Consider the following 21,708-nt stretch of genomic DNA (forward strand, 5'->3'; position numbering starts at 1 on the left):
ACAGGCCGGCTCAGCTCATGCCACAGTGCTGTGAACGTAATAACACCTGAGTGCAATCACGTACACACACACACACACACACACACACACAGCTGTATAGGAGCAGTAAAAGAATATATGTAATATTTTTCGTGTTTTTGTATTTTTCTCTTTATGATCATTCATTTGTTTTTACTATTTTTGTAAAGTTTTTAACTTGATTCGTTTTTTAAAAAACAAGTTTTTTTTGTTTTTTTCTTCTTGTTTTTCTGCCTGGGTGGGCGTGGCTCCCCTTTACCATCCACCAATCAGTAGGTAGAGTTTGCCACGTGGTGCCGGAATTCCCCTTCAGCTCTGGGGCTTTCCAATCTGACTGCCTGCCTGCGGTCACCATGACAACCGAGCTGACCTAAGTCAAGTTTGTTGCGGAGGGCGGGACATGACTTCCTGATTATCAAAACAAAAGCATCATTTTACCGCACATTTTGAAAGGATAGTGAAATAGTTAAATATAATTTAGTTTAATTTTTTTTTAATTTTTATACAAAGCATTAAAAGCTTCTTTTTTTGTTTATATTTCTAATTTTTCTGTTTGTGTAAAAATGTTTGTATCTTTTCGCTTTTCTCCTTAAATTAATTATTTTAATAATTTGTATAAAATTATCTGGAGAATTTTAAATAAACAAAATCTAAAAATTCAAATGAAATAGTGATATCTCTGAACTGAATGTATTACAGTCGATGAGTTCAGAGGAAATAAATAAAAATTAAGATAATGTGAATTTTTGATATATAAATAAAAAAAACATTTGAAATGCTGTTTTTTAATTTTCCTGAATATTTTTTGCGACTGTTATTGTTTTATTGTCCTCCTTTTTTTTTTTCTCTCTTCTCGTTTGAATGTTTTTCACACTGATTTCTCTCCTGTTCGCTTCACATCAGAGGTGCAGGGTTCTTAGCTTTATTTTGAAAATCGGGAGCAGGACGTGACCTTGGGGTTGTGATCTTGGTCTTGTTGCTGAATCCAGTTTGGAGTTTCCAGACTGAAGTGAACCTTGAGAGCTGCGCGCAGGTAACGTTTCTTTAACTTCGTTTAAAGTCAAACTGCTGATCAATAAAATAAAATTATTAACCGAGCGCTGGACACGCACCTGTAACTCAGGTGATTCCACCACAGCCGAACTTTAATGTGCCTCATTCTCGCGTGACAAACATTCGGGGTGACGTGAGCAGCTGTTACTCGATCACTGAGGATTATTGATGATCGATTATTGGGTCGTTTCAGCGCTGGCTGTGTTTGATGCAGATGAAGTGTGGAGGTGTTGAGGTTGCGCTGTGATGTTTAAACTGGCTCGTTCTGCTTCTGTAATCCAGGCTCGTGTTTGTTGTCAGGCGCAAAGAATCCAGTTAAATAGCCACTGTGCTCGGCTCCTGGGGTTTGTTCTTGAGCTGCTTCACAGTTCAAAATGATCCTTTACCGCATACCGAGCCCTCAGATTCGCCAGTTTCCGGAATCCTGCCGAGGGGCCGCGGAGTGAGGACTTCCAGTGTGGCGTGTGGTGGTCTCGGTGTGGCCCACCTGCGGCTCAGATGTACCTGAAAGAAGTTCCAGAGGAAACAAGGCCTTTCTAACAGGAAGCGTGCTGCACGCCAGCCCTGCCGTCGGCCGTTTTACCCCGTGTGACCCGAGGCGGCTCCAGGCGCTCCGCCACACCTGCATCACCTCCATCCAGGTGTTCACGGTGGATCCAACGCGTGTGGCTCTGCTCGCACATTTCCCCGAAACGAACCCGTGAAACAGCCGTGCTGACGTCAGACATCTGCAGGGTTAGGGAACATTCATCGTTATGACACTGACCTCTGACCCTGAAGTTTTCCTTTAAGGCGCTCTGATGACATCCACAGACTTCATTACTGTAAATATGATCAAAAGAGAATTTTCTAGACACAGATGTTACAATATTTAATCATCTTGTCTGTTTTATTTATAAAGCACCAAAGACAACAGCAGTCGCCTCAAGGTGCTCACAGACTCACAAATATACAACAGACAGCAGCCAACAATCACGTGACGCTCGCAGAGCACAGATGTGGTGCTGATGGTGCTGATGGTGCTACATTAAAATGAGACTTTTCTGTCCGCTCTGGAAAAATGAATGAAAGGAGAATTTCTACCTTACAGACGTGAAAATATCAAAGCAGATTAAAGAAGCTGAGGAGAGTTTAAATAAGGCCGAGGTCCGAGAGTCAAAGTTCAGAAAACTGTGTTTGGAGGAAGCAGCGAAGCTTCAGCAAGTCTTCCTCGTCTGTTTGTAGGACAGAAAGTTCTGACGGCGCCTAAACGCCTCGTTTGGTTTGCAAATCATTGAAAAAAATTCATAATTTTCTTTGAAAGATGAATTTTTCTGAGTAGCTTGAAAAACATTTTTCCAAAAACACATGAAAGCAGATGTAAATGTGACCTTTCCAGAGCTGCTCCCCCTCCTCCTCCTGTTGGGTTTTAGGCTAACAGTTTCCATTGGTTCTCAGTGTTTGTGCTAAGCTAACCCTGTGAAACCGAGGCTGTGGTGAAGGCGGACTGCTCCTTTAACTGTGTCTGTTGGGCCTGAGCTCCCTGATCGTCCCCACACATCACAGAGGAGGAGGAGGGTGGAAATTCCCACTGATGTGACTCCATCAGCACCGAGCTGTGTCATTAACCCTTCGCTTACCATCCACAGGAAAATCCCTGAAGGAGGAAGAACAGGTCAGCTGCCTCCTCCTCATCATCATCATCATCGTCGTCGTTGTCAGCGCTGAGCCATGGCAGGAGCCCTGCGGTACGTCTGCTGTTAACCCTGTAATGTGCTGTGATGCGTTTCCTGTTTGTTATGAGATGTTTTGGAATCCTGTTGCTCAAAGCTCAGCGACGCACAGGAATGTTTCTGTGGTTTCTACGGAAGCCCCGAAGCTCCAAAAAGTGATTTTTGTTTTGGTTTGTAGGTTGTGCACTGAAGTTAAAGCAGGTTGTGTATCTCACTTCCTGTCCTGCTCGCTGCAGCGCCAGGGTTTTGTTTTAAATCGTCATGGCACTATTATTATTATTGTTGTTGTTGTTGTTATTAGTAATATTAATTCAACTTTATTTATAACAGTCGCCTCAAGGTGCTTTATATTGTAAGGTCGACCCTACAATAATACATACAGACAAAACCCCAACAATCATGTGACCCCCTATGAGCAGCACTTTGGGGCCATCTGCTGCGACCCAAGACGTTTGGGTCCATGTTCTTTTCACCATTTTTAATCAGAACGACTTCACTTCAATGTTACACTGACTGCACTCACAGCGCTTTATGCAGCACACACAAACACACACATAAAGAGCAGTGATGTGATTGGTCCTCCAAACGAGTTTTTTACCCTCTGACAGTGAAACACCGACCGTGAGCTGATGAATGAGAGCAAACACAAACATGAATCAAAAGGTTAAAGGTCGTGAAAATGTGACAGTGTCACGCTTGGTGCACTCGGGTGTGTTTGTCCTCCACGTGTCTGCGTGGGTTGCCAGACAGGTGTGTTCGATCACCTGAGGAAATGAACCCAAACCTGCGTAGTGTCTGCGTCCTCCGGCTGTAGGCTCCACCCCCTCGCCCCTGACTTGATTTGCAGGAAAGAAATCATTTTTAAACCGCCAACAGACCGCCGCTCTGAAGCGTGTCATGCTTTCTCTCGTGGATTGCATAAATCATCATTCAGCGCAGCTCACATGTAGGTACGTAGTGCCCCTCTGCAGGCTTCCACAAGTTGTCCAATCAGAGAAAAGTATGTTTTTAAAGAGACAGGAGCCTGTTTGAGACGGAGGATGGACTGATGCTTCGGTCCCAAGCCGACAGCAGCCTGTTTTAGATTAAATAAATCATCTGACCAGCTGAGACCTCAGTCTGTTTTGTGTTTCCGTGACAACCAGCAGCTGATGACTAACACCTCGTTAAGGCGCATGGAGGTTGTTTCTGAAACAGCGGTTGCTACAAAACATCCCAGCGCAGCGGAAAGTTTGACTCTATATGGCTCTCACCTGAAAGCGATGGGAACCTCTGATGCAGACTGACGTTGGTTTATTCGTTCAGTTTGTTGCTGCTCTTCCTCATAATCAGAGCCAAGCTGCAGGAAGCGCCTGATGTTTACAATAGGGGCCAGTTTAATACGGGTCAGAATAAGAAAATAAAACTGACAAACCATCTCATCCTCAGATTTGGATTATAAGTGACGCCCTGTCTGCGCCTGTCAGGTAAAAATACACGTTAGACGCTGTCGGTTTTCTTCATCACTCCTGTATCAGCTCAGTGTATGTTTGCAATAATAATAATAACAACAGGAAATAATAATATTGTAGTGAGAATAATAACAGGTGTATTCGAGTCGTTCTAGTTCATTTTTCCTTGATGAGAAACTAAAAGAGCAGCGTTTGTGTCCCTGTGAAGCCCACACACACCCTGGTTTATTTAAAGTTTATTAAAGTTCTTCTGGCGGTTGTTCTGCTAACAGGCAGCAAAGACGACGTTGTTGCTGTTACATTTAGAAGTTCATATGTGGGGAATATTCTCTGACTCATGGCAAATATTTCCTGATTTTACATGCCTCCATTGAACTTCTCATCACAGAACAATAGTGGATTCAGACACTCGTATCACTGCAGTAAAAAGAACATAAATGTGTTTATCAGTGTGGAAACTAGTGCTGGGTCATCTCACACCGTTCACAGTAACACCGGTATGATGTTGGGCAACGATAAGAAAATGAAATATGGCGATAGAATATGGGTAAAACGCGCATGCGCAGTGCCTTTGTTTACATACGCACATGGCCGAAAAATGGCGGCGACGCAGAACGAGAAGAGCGAAAGCGGATCGTTGAGTGAAACCATGAACCTGAACTGGTTTGTAAAATGCTGCAGCTTCACTGGTGTGGAACTGGTTTAGCTTTCGTCCGTCAGATACACAACAAAGCACTATTTTTGGTAGCGCATGCTAGCGGGCCGTCGTTATTACCGTGTTGTTTGGAAAATACGGCGCACGTAAAATCAATCCTTTGATTTTTCTGAAAGTCGACAGAGCCCCTTATAATCCCGTGTGCCTCATGTATGAACTCTGGTTGTGTTTACTGACCTCGAGACGATTTTATGTGCACGGCGCTCGAAAATCTGTCAGATGTTTCAGTACGACTTTGCTAAGCTACGAAGCCGCACCGCTTGATGGATTGTCGGAGCATTACAGCTATCGTAGGCGGAGCCTCGCGGAGTGATACGTACTGTGCTTCAACATAATATTACCGTACTGTGTGTGTATGACCTCTTTTTAAGTTTTGTGGATATTATACATGGTTATGCTGAGGATGTGTCGGCCAGTTTCCACTGGAAATGCCTTTTGGTTAAACTGTCAGTGAGGAATTTGCACTGTTACATGTTTATATAACTTTAATGCAGATAAAAAACAGCTGCTTGTTTCAGTGGAAATGCATTGATGGGGTTTTTTGCACTAATAAAGTTGAGGAGTTGTAAACTATTTTGTCTCGTGTCAGTTATATCGTCAGTTATATCGTTATCGCAAATTTTCAAATGTATATATTGATATAAATATTTCTGCTCTGGTGGAAACAATCTGATTTATCTGAATGGAAAAGTTAAAGTTCAGCTTTTAAGGTTTTAATCTCTACTCGAGGCGGTTACAAGATGTTTGTTTTCATGACAGAAGCTCTGTTAATAATCTGGATCTGATTTGAGATTATTTCAGTTTCTTATTGGCTCTAACGTTCTGATCCATCACTTTGAGCGTTTCTTACTAACTAATGTTACTGACAGGTCGAATCCTCCTGCCTGTAAATCACTGTCTCATCTGTTTTAACATTTAGAAATGTTTGTGAGTCTAAGGGACGGTCTACGTAAGCATGAAACGCTCCACCTGTAGATCTCCACCCTCATCCTGCTCTTCGTCTTTTCCTTCTAACGTATTGGAGGACGTGGATTTCCAGCAGTTGCAGGTTTTTCAGCCTGGCTCCACAGAAGCTGCTCTTTTGTCTGTTGTTAATGATCGCATGTGTTGTTGACGGTGGTGATGCTGCTCTGATACAGTGGATCACATGATCTGGATCTCCTGAACTGTCGGATACTGTCTCTGGGGCATACCTCAGGGTTCGGGTCTGGGACCACTTGTCTTTTCACTGCATGTGCTGCCACATGTTGCGGATCATTTCTATGCTGATGACGCTCTGACGGGTAACTCTTTGTTGTCATTGCACAGTCATACCTAGAACAACAGTACAATGAAATACGACACACAACACAAACAGGACAACACAGTAACTTAACTAAATAAAAGGAAGAAATAAAAGGGACGTTTTATTGCACATTTTTATTGTTATTATTATTATTATTGTTGTTACCCCCCCCCCAAAAAAAGTCCAGGGAGGTAGCCAATCAGGTCAGCTGATGTGCCGGTCCTTCAGGGAGGGAAGAGGATGTCCAATGATTTTTTGGGCCATATTAATGACCCTCTGAACCTACATGACGTTCATCAGCTGCCGGTCGCACTCTCCATAACTCCTCCTTCAGATCTTGAGCCCTGACATCAGGTAATGTTGGAGTCATATTTGATTCTTTCATTTGGCTCAGGTATCGAATACGTTGATAAAGCAGCGTACTTTAGACTTAACTGAAGTTAAACCGTCTGTTTCTGGTAGAAAGGTCTAATATAATGATTGCAGCGGGTTCATAATGCTGCTGACATGGAGGCGTGGCCATTATTGGCCCGTCCTCTGATTGTTGCACTGGCTTCCGGTGACGTGCACACAAACATTTCAAATATTGTCGCTAACTGCTTTACGGGGTTCGTCTACGTCACGTGTCATTCACTGAGGTCCGCCTACTAGCTGCTGATTGGTTCGCACTCCAGAATCTCCAGAATCGTCTTCCTCATTACCAGCCTTCAAACTGAAGAAAACCCTTCTCTTCATCATCGTTCTCAGCTTCAGACTGGGTTCAGCTTCTGTTTTTCTATCATTGTTTTACTTTTTATCTTATTTCTCTTGTCTTTCTTTATTAAATGATTATTCTTATTTTTACTTGTTATGCAGCACTTTGCTCGTTGCTTCAGTGTGGGGTAGAAATGCAGCGACAGAATCAGGAGCGGCAGTGAGGCCGATAGCAGAAACTCAGTCTGCAGCTCGAACGTCTCAGGCTGATTATTTATAACCATCATAAACCAAACATAACCAGATTCAAGCTGCACAAGTTTCATGAAGGTCAGTGCAGCTCACAGCTGACTCACAAACCGTGAATAAGACACGAGAAGAACAAATCCAACAAAATAAAGAAAAGACACAAATAAACTAAACTAGGAACAATGTGCAGTAATCAATAAGCTCTGATCAGCAGGTGGAAGAAGCTTTCAGATCCATTCAAACCTGCAGCGTTTTTATTTACTGGTGAGACGAATCAGGATCCACAGTTTGGTTAAATACACACAAACGAAGAATGTGACATCACATTTGCACTGGCATGTTTTTTTAAATACAGATGTTAATAATGTGCGTGACGATGACTCATTGTACCATCTGCTGGTGCAAATCGGTATTACACAAAAGTCAAACTGTATCTGAAGATAAAGTTTCACAAACTGAGCGCGCGGCTCTGTTCACATCATACATGCTTCCCTCAGGCTGGATCATCATAGCAAACATTTCTACTGCTATGCTGATGACACCCAGCTCTCTGTCCGTGAAGCCAGATAACACACATCAGTTAAACTGCAGGTCTTAAAGATTCCTGCAGCTGCTGTCAGCTGTTCTTCTGTGGTGAATGACTGAAGCTCTTCGGCTGTAGAGCGTCCGGATGCTTCGGGAAACAAGCTGAAGGAGCTGGAAGCAGCCTGGGACGTCTGCTCGAGGTCACAAACATGAAGTGTGTCGCATGGGCATCCTCAGCTGTTGTTTGTGTGTCTGCATCGCGTTCGGTGCTTCTCACGCTGCATGTTTCATCAGGTTAATTCAAGCGAATGACTGAAGCTGTTTCAGGGAAACATGAAAGAAATAACCTCTGTGGATTCCTGCAGACTTCCCCTCGGGTTTTCTCTCATCTTGCTCGTACTCTACCTTTGTGGGTTTGTCTCTGCACAGCGCTCTGATTGGTCGATGCGCTGAGAGGGGCTGTCCCGTCACAGCGGGTTGAAGCTGGGAGAGCAGTGAGCTTCGCATCAGTTTTGAGTCAGAGGCGTTAGACGAGGGACAGGAAGTCGAACGAGAAACCAGCAAAAAGACAGAAAAGAGAGCAAAGAGGAAGCAGAGCGGAGCCGGACGCCCGGCTGTGACAGAGCGCCGTTCACAGCTGTAACCTCTGCAGGTTCGTCCCTGTCTGCTGGTTCTAGCTTCACGCTGGGCTTCAGCTTTAATCAGCTGCTTTGTCTCAGTGTTAAACTGCTGGGGTCTGACGGCTGAACGCTGTCGGGCCGGTTTCTCGTCCGCTCTCTCGTGACTGTGCTGCAGACCTCATCAGCTGTTTACGCTCTGATGAGGTGAAATAAGCTGTGAGAGTGCGGCTGTAGTTATTTACTGCTCTTTAAGCTCCACACGGCTGCTTCCATTCGAAGCTGTTTCTGTAGAAGTCGTTCACACCATCATGAGTGTTATTTAAAGACTTTAACTGTCTCAGGATGTCGACTCTGTCTTTATTTTTCAGCTCGAATGTTTATCTCTGTTTTTCTTTTTGTTTGTTGTTGCTCTTCTTCCTCGTCTGCCTCACCGGCAGCAGCAGAGTGACATCAGCAGCTGTAGCCCCGCCTCCTCTCTCTGCAGGCCTGGGATTCTGGGGGTTTTCCTCAGCTCAGCCACTTCCAGGAAGTGACTGAAAGCAGAGCGAGATACGGGAAGGGGAGGGGCAGAGAGAGAGGGGGGAGATTAGAGACAAACAGCAGAGAAGAAGGAGGGAAGGAGAGAGGTCGTGCAGTGTTTGAGTGCGTGAAAGTGAAACTGCTGAACTTTGGATCGCTTTGCTGCGCTCTTGTGTCTTTGTCCGCCTCTCGGGACTTTCAGCTTCAGCCTGAGGGGGCTTAAAGCGACTCGGCTCGGCCGATGGTTCCTCCGACACGCCTCTGACTTTCTCAACGCTTCTCACTGACTGTCTCTGTTTGTGCTGCAGGATGACTGAAGCCCAGTTCATCGGCGGCTACGAGCACGACGTAAGTACTTTCTCTACATTTGTCTTTATTCTCTCCACTACAGGAAGTGTGTTTTTAATCCAGCTGATCAGCGAGCGTGCCTGAGCCTCGCTCTAACCGTTCGTTCTGACACGAGAACGTGGAAATGATTTCAGGTCTCCTCTGATTACATCATCCTGAGTGGATTCAGAGATTTTCTGCACATCTGTGAAGTTTTATTTGATGTCTAAAAGAAGAGACGCGTTTACATCAAAGCCTGAAATCAAAGCGTGCGGTGGGCTCTTTGTTGTAAACCTGTGGAGACCTCAGCAGGAAGCAGCGACACAAAACCAGTTCAGAAAACTTTTCATACGGTGCGCGAGGATCGGATCAGTGTTGGATGTTGACTCGGGAGCAATGACACCGTTTCCAGTTAAAGAGGAAGCCACTTCTCATTCAAAGAAGCACAGCTTTGTATTTAACCAGGCGAGAGGTGCAGGTGACACAACGAAGCGTCGCAGAGCTTCAGTCGGTTGCTGCTCGTTTTCGCTTTGATGCAACAACAACGCGTTTGAATAAAGTTGTTCCTGCTTCTCATTAACTGAGGAGGCCTACCACAAGCCAAACAGGCTCCAGATGTTTGCACTGGGTGTCTGCTTCAGGTTAGCTGCTGGAGTACGAGCTCAGCGCGGTGCGTTCATTAGGACGGCCGCAGTTGTCGCTCCTGTAGACGTGGCTCAGGATTAATGTGCAACTTACAAGCTTAAATTTGGTAAAGCATCCCAAAAATGACATTTAAAATCTTCTTCATTCTCTATATGAGTGAATTCTGTGCAGCTGAATGCAATCATGCAGAAAGGTGTAAAACAAGTGGAGGCAGTTAAAGAACAGAGTGCTTCAGTTACGGTAAGAAATAACCGATTCGTTTGAAACTCGTTAAAAAGCAGAAATCTGAGGGGCTGCGAGGGGGTTTACAGCGCTAATGATTCACGTTTAACTGATCAATCATTTTGATACCAGGGATGTGTCAGTTTTGCCGATAAATCGATGATTCACAGGAACGTTATGAAGCCCCTGAAACTGTTTTACAAGGGTTACCTAGGCAACTGGAGTCTGGAATGTCCGCCAGCGACCAATCGTAAGCCACAGAGTGAGGCACAACGAACGAGCCGCTTCCTGTGTGATGGAGGTGTTCCACAGGGATCGACATTGGGCCCGCTGCCTTTATACATCACAACTGTAACATGTGCTTTTACACCGACAGCACAGTCTGATGGTACTGAAAGGTCTGAGCTGTAAAGACGATCGATCGACGCTCTGTTAAAGATGTTTCTGCTTGTTCGTCCTCAGCTGCAGCAGTTCATGCCGTACGACTATATTCCAGTGGACATAAAGACAGAGCCCTTCATGCCTGAGACAGGTGAGCATTCAGGACGATGTCACAGTCACGTCAAACTATGGAACAGGTTGAACTCCCAGCTCATTTTTTGCCTCCTTAATCAGAAAAAAGATGCGTGCCATTGTAGGAAACAACATCAATCTGCAGACTCTCATTTGTGTTTGTTATTTAAGTCAGTTTGTTGCCTTTAACACACTGACCTCCTGTCTGAAGCATCTCACTGCACCACAACATCTGGTTTAAAAAGGTCAAAGGTGAACCATTAACGGGTCTGACTGAGAACACGGTCAGGCTGGAGTCAGGAGCTCCTGAGAACACACGAGTGTGTTTGAAACCAAGCCTTGTGAAGTCCAGAGCCTTTCACCATCTTTAGGTTTTGCTACAACCTCAAACAGCTCAGGATGGACGCAGCTCTCTGATCCTGCCCTGGGGGCGCCCCAGTACCCTCCCTCAGTTTTAGAAACATGTACAGTCTGGGTTTCATACCCAGAAGTGTGTGTGTGTGTGTGTGTCGGTTAGTGGGCATCAGTACTGTAACATGTTACAAGAAACTCCACAAAACTCCAGCGAATAACACCTGGTCATCTAGAACCTTCTAGAATTTACTCACGTCTGGTAACATTTTGCTTCTCGCTGATGAAATAGTGAAAGTTGATGATGATTTTGAGAAATGATCAGTCACAGCGACTGACGAGTGTTTTTTCTTCACCTGTGTTTGTGTTGTAGCTCACGGCCCGTACATTCAGATCATCGAAGAGCCCAAACAGGTGAGACTCACATCTTACTTCCTGTTACAAACACGACAAGGCAGCGGTGGGTGGATAAAGACTGCAGTGGAAACATGGAGGTGACAAAGATAAAGATCGAAGCAGTCGTCAACAATATAGCGTAGCAATAAGACACAGACGGCCTGATAAACCTGGATTCTTGGTGGTTCAGATCTTCAACAATGGTTTAAACGTGATTGTTCCTTTGTTAGTCCTCATTTGAATTTTATTCACCGGTGGAGTGATTAACAGACGCCAGCATTACCGACGAACGGTCCATTAAGTGCTGTAGCTGCTGATGGTGTCCCACAGGGATCAGAGTCAGGTTCACTGCTTTGTCCCAGTCCAGTTTTATTCCCCTGAGCCTACCACAGACATCATAACATTAACGTCTTATCCTGATGTTTTAAAGTTTGAAGTAGAAAAGCTCTGACAATACAAAGTCTACAGCTGTGGTGGGATGCAGCGTGATGACGTAACACCAGCAGCACGACACAAAAATGTGTTTGTTGTTGTGTGTAACGTGAAGCCGAACGATGCCCTGCATGGCAAAGCAAACAAACAAAGGATTTGAACAGCGTGAGGTGATGAATGAGCTCAAAGCTCCGACCTGAGCTGAAGCTCAAACAGGAAGAAGAGACTTCGTTCAGACTCAGAGCGGTGCTTCCCCGGCGGGCTGATCCGCACGTTAATACAACAGTCACTTCCTTTTATCCAGGGTTTTCCCAACAGTCATATAAGAACACGGGACAGAGCCGACGAGCACAAACAGGGAGTTTCTGCTGCTAAAGGTTGCGTGTCTGCTGACTGTCTCTATGCAAATCGCTCAGTTCTGCTCTGAAGACAAAGGAAGTGCCGAGTTTACGCAACCAGTGCTGAAGTAGTGACGCAAACGCTCACAGCACCACAGCCTGCACACCGGCTCTGATATGCAGTCGCATTTTTAGCTTTTCTTCAGAATAAAGTTTTAATAAAGTTTAAGATCACGAGTCATGCACACAGCAGCTGTTTGTAATGAAATGAACAACAGTTTCAGACCCGTCGCCTTGTTTTAAATGTTGTTGAATTCATGCACTGCTTTGAAGAGAAAGTGAAACTGTGAGCGTGACGGCTCAGGGAAACAAATACAGATGTTCCCTTATCTTGACTGCTGTGCTTATCTTTAACGTGTGTGTGTTTACAGAGGGGATTTCGTTTCCGTTATGAGTGCGAGGGTCCATCACACGGCGGGCTCCCGGGGGCCTCCAGCGAGAAGAACAAGAGAACGTACCCCACAGTGAGGGTGGGTAACACACGTCAATAACAACCTCGGCATTTTGCCACGTTCACCTCTCCGGCGGTCAATGTTTCTGTACGTCGACCTAAAACTGAACTCAGTCAGGTCGTTTTAAAAAACAAACCCTCGGACATTTGTTTCTGGATGAACGATCCAATAATCAATCAGTGCTGATCGGGAAATGTGGACGTGGAGTTTCCAGCCAGGTGGGGGCGAGCGCCACATTTGTACCGATCTTCACGACAGTTTGAGGAACAAATGTTCTTCACGCACACTGATCGGTGACAGTTTGCATCCAGGGGATCCGATGAGCGTCCCTGTTCGTGCTGTCTCTCTACATTTACAGTTAAAGACTTTTTGGAACTTTTTTATCGGGTATTTTCAGGACAGGAAATGTGGGAGAGCTCGGTACTACACCTGATCTCCCTGTGCGTGGAGACGCTCGGAGGAGCTCTTAGCAATAATAAACATAAATGTTTATCCGCAGAGAGCCACGCGTGTGTGGTAATGACGTAAAAGCCGGTGTCCCACAGGGCTCCACGCTGGGCTCGTTATCGTTCGTGTCCTAAAGCAGGTTTTGAAACGTTCTCCCACAATACGTTTTCTGATGTTTGTGTAATAATTGTGCAACACGTGGCTCAAAGTTCACCACTGCAGAACCTCCAGCCTTCATCTTTACACACCTTTAACCAGAACATCCACCATTTTTATTAAAGCTGTTCATGGAGTCCAACCTGAAGCCCGCCTGTGGCGTGCAGACCGTAATGCTGTCTTTGTTCCTCAGATCAATAACTACGTGGGTCTGGCCCGGGTCGAGGTCCAGCTAGTGACGCACACCGACCCTCCTCGCGTCCACGCCCACAGTCTGGTTGGACGCCACTGCGTCGAAAACGGCACCTGCACCATCGACATTGGCCCCAACGACCTCACCGCCTCGTCAGTATCCAATCACATCACGGCATTATTACCCCCTCCCTTTTTATTTACTTCCCCTTGGCCTTATTATTATTAAAAAACACAAGGACCCCCTCAGAGTCAGCTTCTAGTCAGTCTTTGGTCACTTTGAATCTTTTTTATTTAATATTTATTTTATTGTTATTTCGTTTTCTTTGTCAGTTGGATGTTGTTTTCGATGTGCTCTTTGTTGCTCTAAAGTTTGGATTTAGTGTCAGACAGTTTAAAGACAGAGAGGCAGACGGTTTGTGTGTTTGTGCCTCTTTGTGCTGCTGTGAGGGAAAAGTCCAAAGAGGAAGTCGCAGCTTTCTGTCTGAGATTCAGATGAAATCCAGCAAAGTGTTGGGAATCTTTACTGCAATGAAAAAACCCAGAGAGAAAAACAAAAACACACTGAACACATCGCTGCCTGTGTTTCACTGCAGTCACGACCTTTATGTAGAAAAGAGACTGTGCATAATGGATGATGTCACTTCCTGTAGGTTCAGCAACCTGGGGATCCTCCATGTGACCAAGAAGGGTGTGGTTGAAGTTCTGACCCGGAGGCTGAGAGAAGAGAAGAAGCGGCTCAAAGGGCCGCACTGTCACCTGACAGGTAGACTCACCTGAACACCTCAGTCCTGAGTCTTTGTTTCGCTTTGTCACCGTTTAAAATGGTTTGCTGTTCGTTTTCAGAAACGATAAGTAATCGTTTTGCTTTCAGACGTTCAGAAACAGAAAGTCAGAATTCTCCTTTCAGTTTTTGAACTTCCTGTTTCTTTAAGCATCAGAACATGCCGTGCTGTCATGTCCGCACACAAACGTCAGACCGTACACGTAGCGATCAGCTCAGCGGGACGAGCAGAATAAAAGGTGTCGAACTCGTGCGTGTTTGCAGATGTCGAGGAGTCGGCCATCGTGAAGGAGGCCAAGGAGCTAGGGAAGACGATGGACCTGAACATCGTCAGGTTAAAGTTCACCGCCTACCTGCAGGACAGCACCGGCGCCTTCACCCGAGCGCTGAAGCCCGTCGTCTCCAACCCCATCTACGACAGCAGTGAGTCCTCAGTAAAGATTTGCTTAGACGAGAGCTCGCTGTGCTGCAGAGGTGGACGAAATCAATGCTGACCATGCAGCGTCCTCAGGCCTCTGATTGGATAGAGGTTTGAGCGTCCTGCTCAGCTGATCTGAGCGCAGTGAACTTTGTAACGATGAGCTGTATTTGCAGACGTGTTTAGTGCTGAAGTAACCAGTTTGTTTATTAAAGTAAACAATGTAACTGATGAAGAAGCAGAAAATGAACCGCACTGCAGACGCTGACAGAAGCTCAGCTCTGATAAAAATCTGTTCCTCCTGCAGAGTCTCCCAACGCCTCCAACCTGAAGATCTCCCGCATGGATAAGACATGCGGCTCGGTGCTCGGAGGAGACGAGATCTTCTTGCTCTGCGACAAAGTCCAGAAAGGTAAACAACAAACCTCCAGTGCTTTGTTTTCACCGCCGCTCAGGCTGCAGACATATCCCATCATGCCTCTGTGCTCCTCAGATGACATCGAGATCCGGTTTTACGAGGAGGACGAGGACGGATGCTGGGAGGCATTTGGGGACTTCTCACCTACGGACGTCCACAAACAGGTAAGTGTGTGTGTGGGAACCAATATCCCGTCCCCACAAGTTGGAGACTCAAAATGTGGTTTTAGTGTCAGGGTTACATTTGGGGTGTGTGTGTGTGCGTGTGTGTGTGTGTGTGTGTGTGTGTGTGCGTGTGTGTGTGTGTGCATGTGTGCGCGCGCTCTGAGGGGAATTCCTCCAAACGGGCTGCAGACACATCTGCCCGCTGGACGAGTTCACCTGCCTCAGCTTCAGCTTGAGGCTGCGTTTGGGGGAAGCAGCTCTGCCAGAAATCCCGTCTCAGATCTGCTTCGTAGGAAATGTCTGAGTCGCCGAGAGACAAACAGAGGCAGCCTTCAACACAATAAACCTGCAGTTTGTGGGTTTGTGGTGTGTGACGTTAAAAATTGTGAAAATAATATTAATAAAGTGTCGGTGGCTTTTTTCGATGTGCAGGAAAGCCCCCACGCACAGCACAGCATGTGTAACGTCATTAAAGAGGAAGTCATGTGACGCACTGCAGCTGTGCACAGTGAACACAGACGACTGTCAGTGTTTTTATAAATGCTCTCATCACTGCACTCACCTCAGGTTTTTCTACTCCTGCTCTGTATGATGTCACAAAGGGCAGGTAGCTCCCAGCCACAGAAGCCCCACCCACTTTAAAGTCTTGCATTTGTGAGCGTGCTCAGAGAGGAATAAGGCGTTTATTTAGTAGAGATCCATCGTGGATCACATGTCTGAACTGAAATGGAACCAGCCCCTTAGTTTGGCTCGCAGTGGAGCTGATGTTTCCCATAAGGCACTGCTGTCCTGCTACTGCGTGCTGATTGGTCGGTTAAGGGTTTAGGATGCTGTAAAGCGGCTTGTGCTGTTGTGATGTTCCTGATACTCACAGAAACCAGCAAAACTTTTTTCTCCAGTCTGTTAAAGACGCTTTTACCAGCTCAAGAGCGCCCCCTGTGGAACAGGAAGACCATACACGGGCGGTTCTCCGTGGTGTTGGAGGCTCTTTGGCATTGTCTTAAAGGGGGAGGAGCTACAACAGCTTATTTTAGGCCAAGGGTGATCTGAGGGGCTGTGTAATGTAAAGAAGGATTATTTCGAGCCTTCACTCATGCAAAGCTGGTCTAATAGAGGCCACGAAGAAGAAAACACTTAACACTGAGTAACTGTTCTCCTCCCTGCAGTACGCCATCGTGTTCAAAACGCCGGCCTATCACAGCACAGAGATCGAGCGGCCCGTCACCGTCTTCCTGCAGCTGAGGAGGAAGAAGGCGGGCGACAGCAGTGACCCCAAACAGTTCACTTACATCCCGCAAGTCCTAGGTGAGCCGCCACGCTGCACACAGCACATTCTAACCGGGCGCTGCCGGTAAATCCCCACAGAGGCTCGCAGATGTTTGGGGTTAAAGGTCACAGTTCTGGGGTTTCCCACAGTGGAAACTGTTGCCATGCACAGACTTTCAGTCCTCACCTACTCACTCAGGTGTTCATTACACAGCAGCGAGAGACACAAAGCGCACTTTCTAGTTTGTTTTCCGTCACCATCGTCTCGTCTTCTCTCCCTCGCAGACAAAGAGGAGGTGCTGAGGAAGAAGCAGAAGCCGCTGCCTCACTATGAGCACTGGAGAGGAGGAAGAGGAGGAGGAGGAGCCGGGGGATTTGGTGGATCAGGAGGAGGAGGTAGGAATGTTTCTAAGGTTGGCATGAGAAGGGGGATTTCCTCGCATGAACACGAGGAAGGCGTCTCTCAGACTCAAACGGACGCGGCGCCGGGCTTTCCTCAGCCGTCCTGAGTTTTGAATCTTCTTTCTGCAGGATTTCAGTTCCACCAGGAGATGAATGGAGCCGGGGGAGGAGCAGGAACGGGAGGGTTTTTTAATGTCTCTTTCTCTGGCTTCGGTAATGGGGGAGGGGCTCAGATGTCAGGCTCCGCCCCTCAGTCAGGTGCTGCTCAGCAGCAGCAGCAGACCGACAGACAGACAGGAGGACAGAGCGACTCGCCGCTCCGTCAGCAGCTCCTTCAGATCGGTAAGAAACAAAACTGTTCTCCTCTCGTCGTACGCCGATGACGTGCCGCTGTACGCTCTCTCACCTGAACCTCCACCTGTGCTGCGTTTCCAGCTGCTGCCCTCAACAGCAGAGTCTCTCAGAGCGCCCGGCAGACCGCCACCGCCCTGCTGCAGTACTGCAGCACTGGAGACGCTCGCGTCCTCCTCGCCATCCAGAGACACCTGTGTGGCATCCAAGATGGAAACGGAGACACGTGAGTGTTTCTGAGAACCAATCACAGCAAGTTTCTCCTCTGAGGTTTGTTTGGTGGCTTCACGTGTTTGTTTCTCCTTCCAGACCTTTACACCTGGCCATCATCCATCATCAGACAGGTGTGATCCAGCAGCTGATCCACACTCTGCTCAGCAGCCAGCAGCAAGGCATCATCAACACAGCCAACCACCTCCAGCAGGTAAGCTCCTCCCCCTCCTGTCTGATGTAGATAATGAGTAAACCCAGCTGTAACAGGTAATAACATCCTGCATAGTTTACAGGTTACTAGGTAAACTAGAACTCGCCTCATCTTTTTAGCTGCAGTCTGAGGACAGGTAAGCAGAAACTGGCAGATCAGGTGTTTTCAGATGCGCAGGTAAAGTCCTGGGAAGTTTTTCCTGTTTGGAGTGTTTGTGCTCTGATCGGAGCACGGAGCACACACCTGTTGGGCAGGTTAGGGCGCTGCAGGAAGCTGCAAACATCCTTATCACGTGACCGCTGACTCCTCCTCCTCTGCAGACTCCCTTGCACCTGGCGGTGATCACACGGCAGGTGAAGGTGGTGGAGGTGCTGCTGAAGGCGGGGGCTGACCCCAGCCTGGTGGACAAAGATGGCCGTACCCCCCTCCACCTGGCGGCGCTGGCCGGGGACCACAACATTCTTCGCTTCCTGCTGGCTCACCTGGGAGAATGCCACGCCCACCTGGTCAACATGCCTGATTTCCACGGTGAGAGGATGCCACACACACACACACACACACACACACAGAAATATAAAAGGCTGAAAGTAACCGAAACGTTTCTCTCCGTCAGGCCTCCACCCACTTCACCTGGCTGTGAGGAGGGACGGCGAGCGCTGCCTGCGTCTGCTGGTGGAGGGCGGAGCCAAAATAAACGAGCCTGAGCAGAAGAGCGGGAACACCGCCCTCCACCTGGCCGTCAGAGAAAACCTGTTCAAGGTGGCCTGCCTGCTCATCACCGAGGTAACGAGACACAGCAGGGGGCGGAGCTTCTTTACATCAACCGGCAGTGTGAATCTGATGTCATTAATGTCTTTGTGTTTCCAGCTCCGAGCTGACGTTAACGCCTGCACGTTTGGAGGAAACACGCCGCTCCACCTAGCCGCAAGCCTCAGCTCGCCGACCTTCTGCTCCATGCTCATCGCTGCAGGTGAGACACGCACACATGGGGAGGCGGAGCCACGTTTAACAAACAGGTGATTAAAGGTGGGCTGTTCCTCAGGTGCTGATAAGTCCATCGAGAACGATGAGCCGCTCTTCTTCAGCTCCTCCTCCTCAGACGATGAAGATGAACCAATCAGAGAAGAAGAGAAAGAGCGAGAGGTCGCCCCAAAGACATCCAATCCCCGCAAGAGACCTGCAGGAGGCCACACCCCCCTGGACCTGGCTAAATGCCAAAAGGTAAGTTGTACTTTCAAAATAAAAGCATATTTTTCAGATGTAGAGACGACAGATGTACATGTGATCGACCAACTGCGTAAACAGCGGGGTAATCGATTCAGAGTAATCAGAGTACACCCTCAGGTGGCATTTTCTGAACGTCGTTACGGTTTGTGAGGACGCTAACAGAGAAGCTGTTGTGTGTGGCTACATCACCTCTTCAGGTCAGGAAAGTGTTGTCGCCATCTAAGAGTCCGAAGTCGGATCGCCGCGGCAGCGGGAACATCAGACCGACGACCAGCAGCACTGAAGGTTTGTCGGTTTTCTCTTTTTAGCTGATCGGCTTTCAGATGTTACTAAAAACAAGCTAACGTGAAGCTGCGATGCCGCCACAGAGGTGGAGCGCGCGGGGCTCGACGAGGACACGCTGTCACAGCTCGTGAACGTGCTGAGCGTCGGCGACGTCCCCTGGAAGAAACTGGCGGAGAAGTTGGGCATGATGACGCTGACTCACCTGTACCAGGACAGTCCGACGCCCTGCCACCAGCTGCTGCGCCATTACAAGGTAAGAGCCACGCCCACTGCACACGTGCCTCGCTGAGGCTGCGCGGGGTCACGTCTGACAGCCGGCCTCACGTGATGGCACCCCACGTGTCCGCCTCTCCCTCTGCCCGAGTCAATTAGAGGTCTCTTCCTGTTAACAGGGAGTTCGTCCTCGCCACCGTTTTAGGGTCTTTACCCTGAAATCAGCTGCAGGTAACAGCTCACCTGCCAGCCACGCCCCGGCTCTGCGACACAAACAGGAAGCATCGCTGGTGCTCATAGATGTTTCCGTAAGCTGTGCTGCTACTTCCTGTGCACACAGTCACATGATCGCTGTCAGTTTATTATTTAGAGGAAGACTCTGTGAGGGACGTTTCCTGTTTATCTCGATCAGGTTGTCAGACACACCTGTGACACCTGTGAGCAGCAACGCGTCTGTTATTACTGCCGAGTCTCTAACGTACCGCGTAAAGCACCTGGAGGGGACTTCGGTGATTTTCTGTAGAACTGAAACAAACTGAATGTCATGGGCTCCTCCTGGTGGAGTATGTGGGTACTGCAGCAGTGTGACTCATGTATCTCACAGGAGCTCGTGGCAGTCTTCCACGTTAAGCTGCAGAGGTGTGCTTTGTGACAGCTGCAGGTCAGATTAAACGTTTGTGTGTGTTTGCAGCTGGGTGGAGGTGCAGTCGAAGGCCTGGTTGAAGCTCTGCAGTCTCTCGGTCTGACAGAAGGAGTCCGACTGCTGAGGAACGCCGAGCTCCGAGACGACAAACACAACACAGGTAACTGACGGAGGCGTCCGTTAGCTCTGCTCAGATCTGATGTTTTACACCAGGGCTGCCCAATCCCGGTCCTCGAGAGCTACCGTCCTGCAGCTTTTAGATGCATCCCTACTCCAACACAGCTGAATCAAATGGTTTGATTACCTCTTCAGCATGCCATCGTGTTTGGCAAAGGCCTGATAACAAGCCATTCATTTGATTCAGCTGTGTTGGAGTAGGGATGCATCTAAAAGCTGCAGGATAGTAGCTCTCGAGGACTGGGATTGGGCAGCCCTGTTTTACACGCTGCAGCGATAGAGCAGGACGGTACTGAGCATGTGCAGAACAGCGACGACTGGAATCTGTTTTTAGTCTCACATCTAACATCGAAGTGCTGCTTACGTTTTGTTACGTCCAACAGACCCACTCACCTCGTTCTTATTCTTCTCTTCAATCAGACATCACTGTCGACAGCGGCTTCGGCAGCCAACCAATGGAGGACGTGGAGCCGCCCGCGGGCGTGCAGTGACGAGTGCGTCACGAGCACCATCCTTCTGCGATCCATCAGAAACCTGCAGCGGGTTTCAGAGATCGGACTGTAAACGTTTGCTTCCTGTAGGATCGAGACGAACATTTGAAATCCAGCTCAGCGAATCAAGATGAAGTTTTTTATAAAACAAATACAGAGGATGGACGAATCGACGCTGAAACTGTACCATAGATCTCAGAGCGTGCTCTTTTTAACTTATGTTTCATTTTCCTGTAATAATTTCACTTTATTAAAGAGTATGTGTGTTGTGTCAATAACCTTTTTGAAAAGTTGGGTGGATGAAATGATCAATAAATCTGTTGTTTCACTTTCACACTGAGCTGCTTCTTCTCCATTCTGGAAACTGGAATTTCCCATTTTCTGTCCGGTCTGAAACGCAGCACGCCTGCTCCCTGATATGGACGATCCCAGCACCTCAAAAATAAAGTGACGATACCAAAACTAAACGTATAAGTTTGATGTGAAATATGAGCCAATCAGACCGCACTTCAGAGAGGAATTAAAAATAAACATTGAAGTTTACCAGAATGAAAAGACGGCGACCTGCCCGCCATGTGGCCGCGTTTTCTGAGGTAAGTTTAAAGGAGGAGCTAAGCTCGCGGTCTCAGGTGTTTGACACACCGTAATCTCTCAGCAAGAGGATTTTAACTGTGATCCAAGAGGCGAACAAAAAGTGGCGGCTCACCATCAGCACAGGATTGATCCACCTGGAGACGGAGGAGCTCAGACTGCATCGTGGATTCTTTCACTGCATCTGTCTCCTGTGCAGAGGTCCTCCCTGCACTGCTGTGTTGTTGTGTGTCTGAGCTACACTGGGACATCGTGCTGGGAGAAGACTGTCTGACAAACCTGACTTCCTGTTTGTCCTTCTGATTCTCCCTCGTTGGTGTCTGACCTTCGTTTCTGTGCAGCTTCTCTGATTTGATGATAACCTTGTTTTAAGAGCCTCCTTTGCACATGTGTGTTCCTTTGTGGGAACATTTTCTGTGTTGTCCTGATTACTCCCAGTTTGTGTTCCCGAGGGTGGTGGGAGTCAAAGAGGACGAACTGGTC

The 21,708-nt window shown here is 47.5% G+C and overlaps 1 protein-coding gene and 1 long non-coding RNA gene across 3 annotated transcripts; one reads left to right on the forward strand and one right to left on the reverse strand.

Annotated features, from left to right (window-relative positions):
• Positions 1 to 965: 965 nt before the first annotated feature.
• On the forward strand, positions 966 to 20,968 carry nfkb2 (nuclear factor of kappa light polypeptide gene enhancer in B-cells 2 (p49/p100)). 2 transcript variants are annotated; one of them, XM_026189781.2, is made up of 24 exons: positions 966 to 1,051; positions 2,700 to 2,798; positions 9,149 to 9,188; positions 10,497 to 10,566; positions 11,272 to 11,312; positions 12,496 to 12,594; positions 13,373 to 13,524; positions 14,025 to 14,137; positions 14,420 to 14,578; positions 14,881 to 14,985; positions 15,067 to 15,155; positions 16,322 to 16,460; positions 16,707 to 16,817; positions 16,953 to 17,165; positions 17,259 to 17,400; positions 17,484 to 17,598; positions 17,919 to 18,126; positions 18,212 to 18,381; positions 18,466 to 18,568; positions 18,641 to 18,819; positions 19,023 to 19,110; positions 19,194 to 19,363; positions 20,015 to 20,126; positions 20,564 to 20,968. In XM_026189781.2, exons 2-24 carry the CDS (start codon positions 2,782 to 2,784, stop codon positions 20,632 to 20,634), a joined length of 2,706 nt encoding a protein of 901 aa, XP_026045566.2. In that variant the 5' UTR covers positions 966 to 1,051; positions 2,700 to 2,781; the 3' UTR covers positions 20,635 to 20,968. The 2 variants fall into 2 exon arrangements, with proteins under 2 accessions (XP_026045566.2, XP_026045570.2); XM_026189785.2 differs by lacking the exons at positions 966 to 1,051; positions 2,700 to 2,798 and adding an exon at positions 8,234 to 8,353.
• Positions 8,659 to 20,668, reverse strand: LOC145419574 (uncharacterized). Its single transcript, XR_013900865.1, has 2 exons — positions 20,537 to 20,668; positions 8,659 to 8,854 (listed from the first exon to the last, which is right to left on the reverse strand). It is a non-coding gene; the product is annotated as an uncharacterized LOC145419574 (long non-coding RNA).
• Positions 20,969 to 21,708: the final 740 nt, after the last annotated feature.

Source organism: Astatotilapia calliptera, chromosome 13 (assembly GCF_964374335.1).
Source record: "Astatotilapia calliptera chromosome 13, fAstCal68.1, whole genome shotgun sequence".
NCBI lineage: Eukaryota > Metazoa > Chordata > Actinopteri > Cichliformes > Cichlidae > Astatotilapia > Astatotilapia calliptera.

What these genes read in the sequence shown, in the direction of transcription:
- nfkb2 (XM_026189781.2), top strand. An exon ending in CAACCCCATCTACGACAGCA is followed by an intron (nt 14,579 to 14,880) that starts GTGAGTCCTCAG and finishes TTCCTCCTGCAG; the next exon opens with AGTCTCCCAACGCCTCCAAC. An exon ending in CAACATGCCTGATTTCCACG is followed by an intron (nt 18,127 to 18,211) that starts GTGAGAGGATGC and finishes TCTCTCCGTCAG; the next exon opens with GCCTCCACCCACTTCACCTG.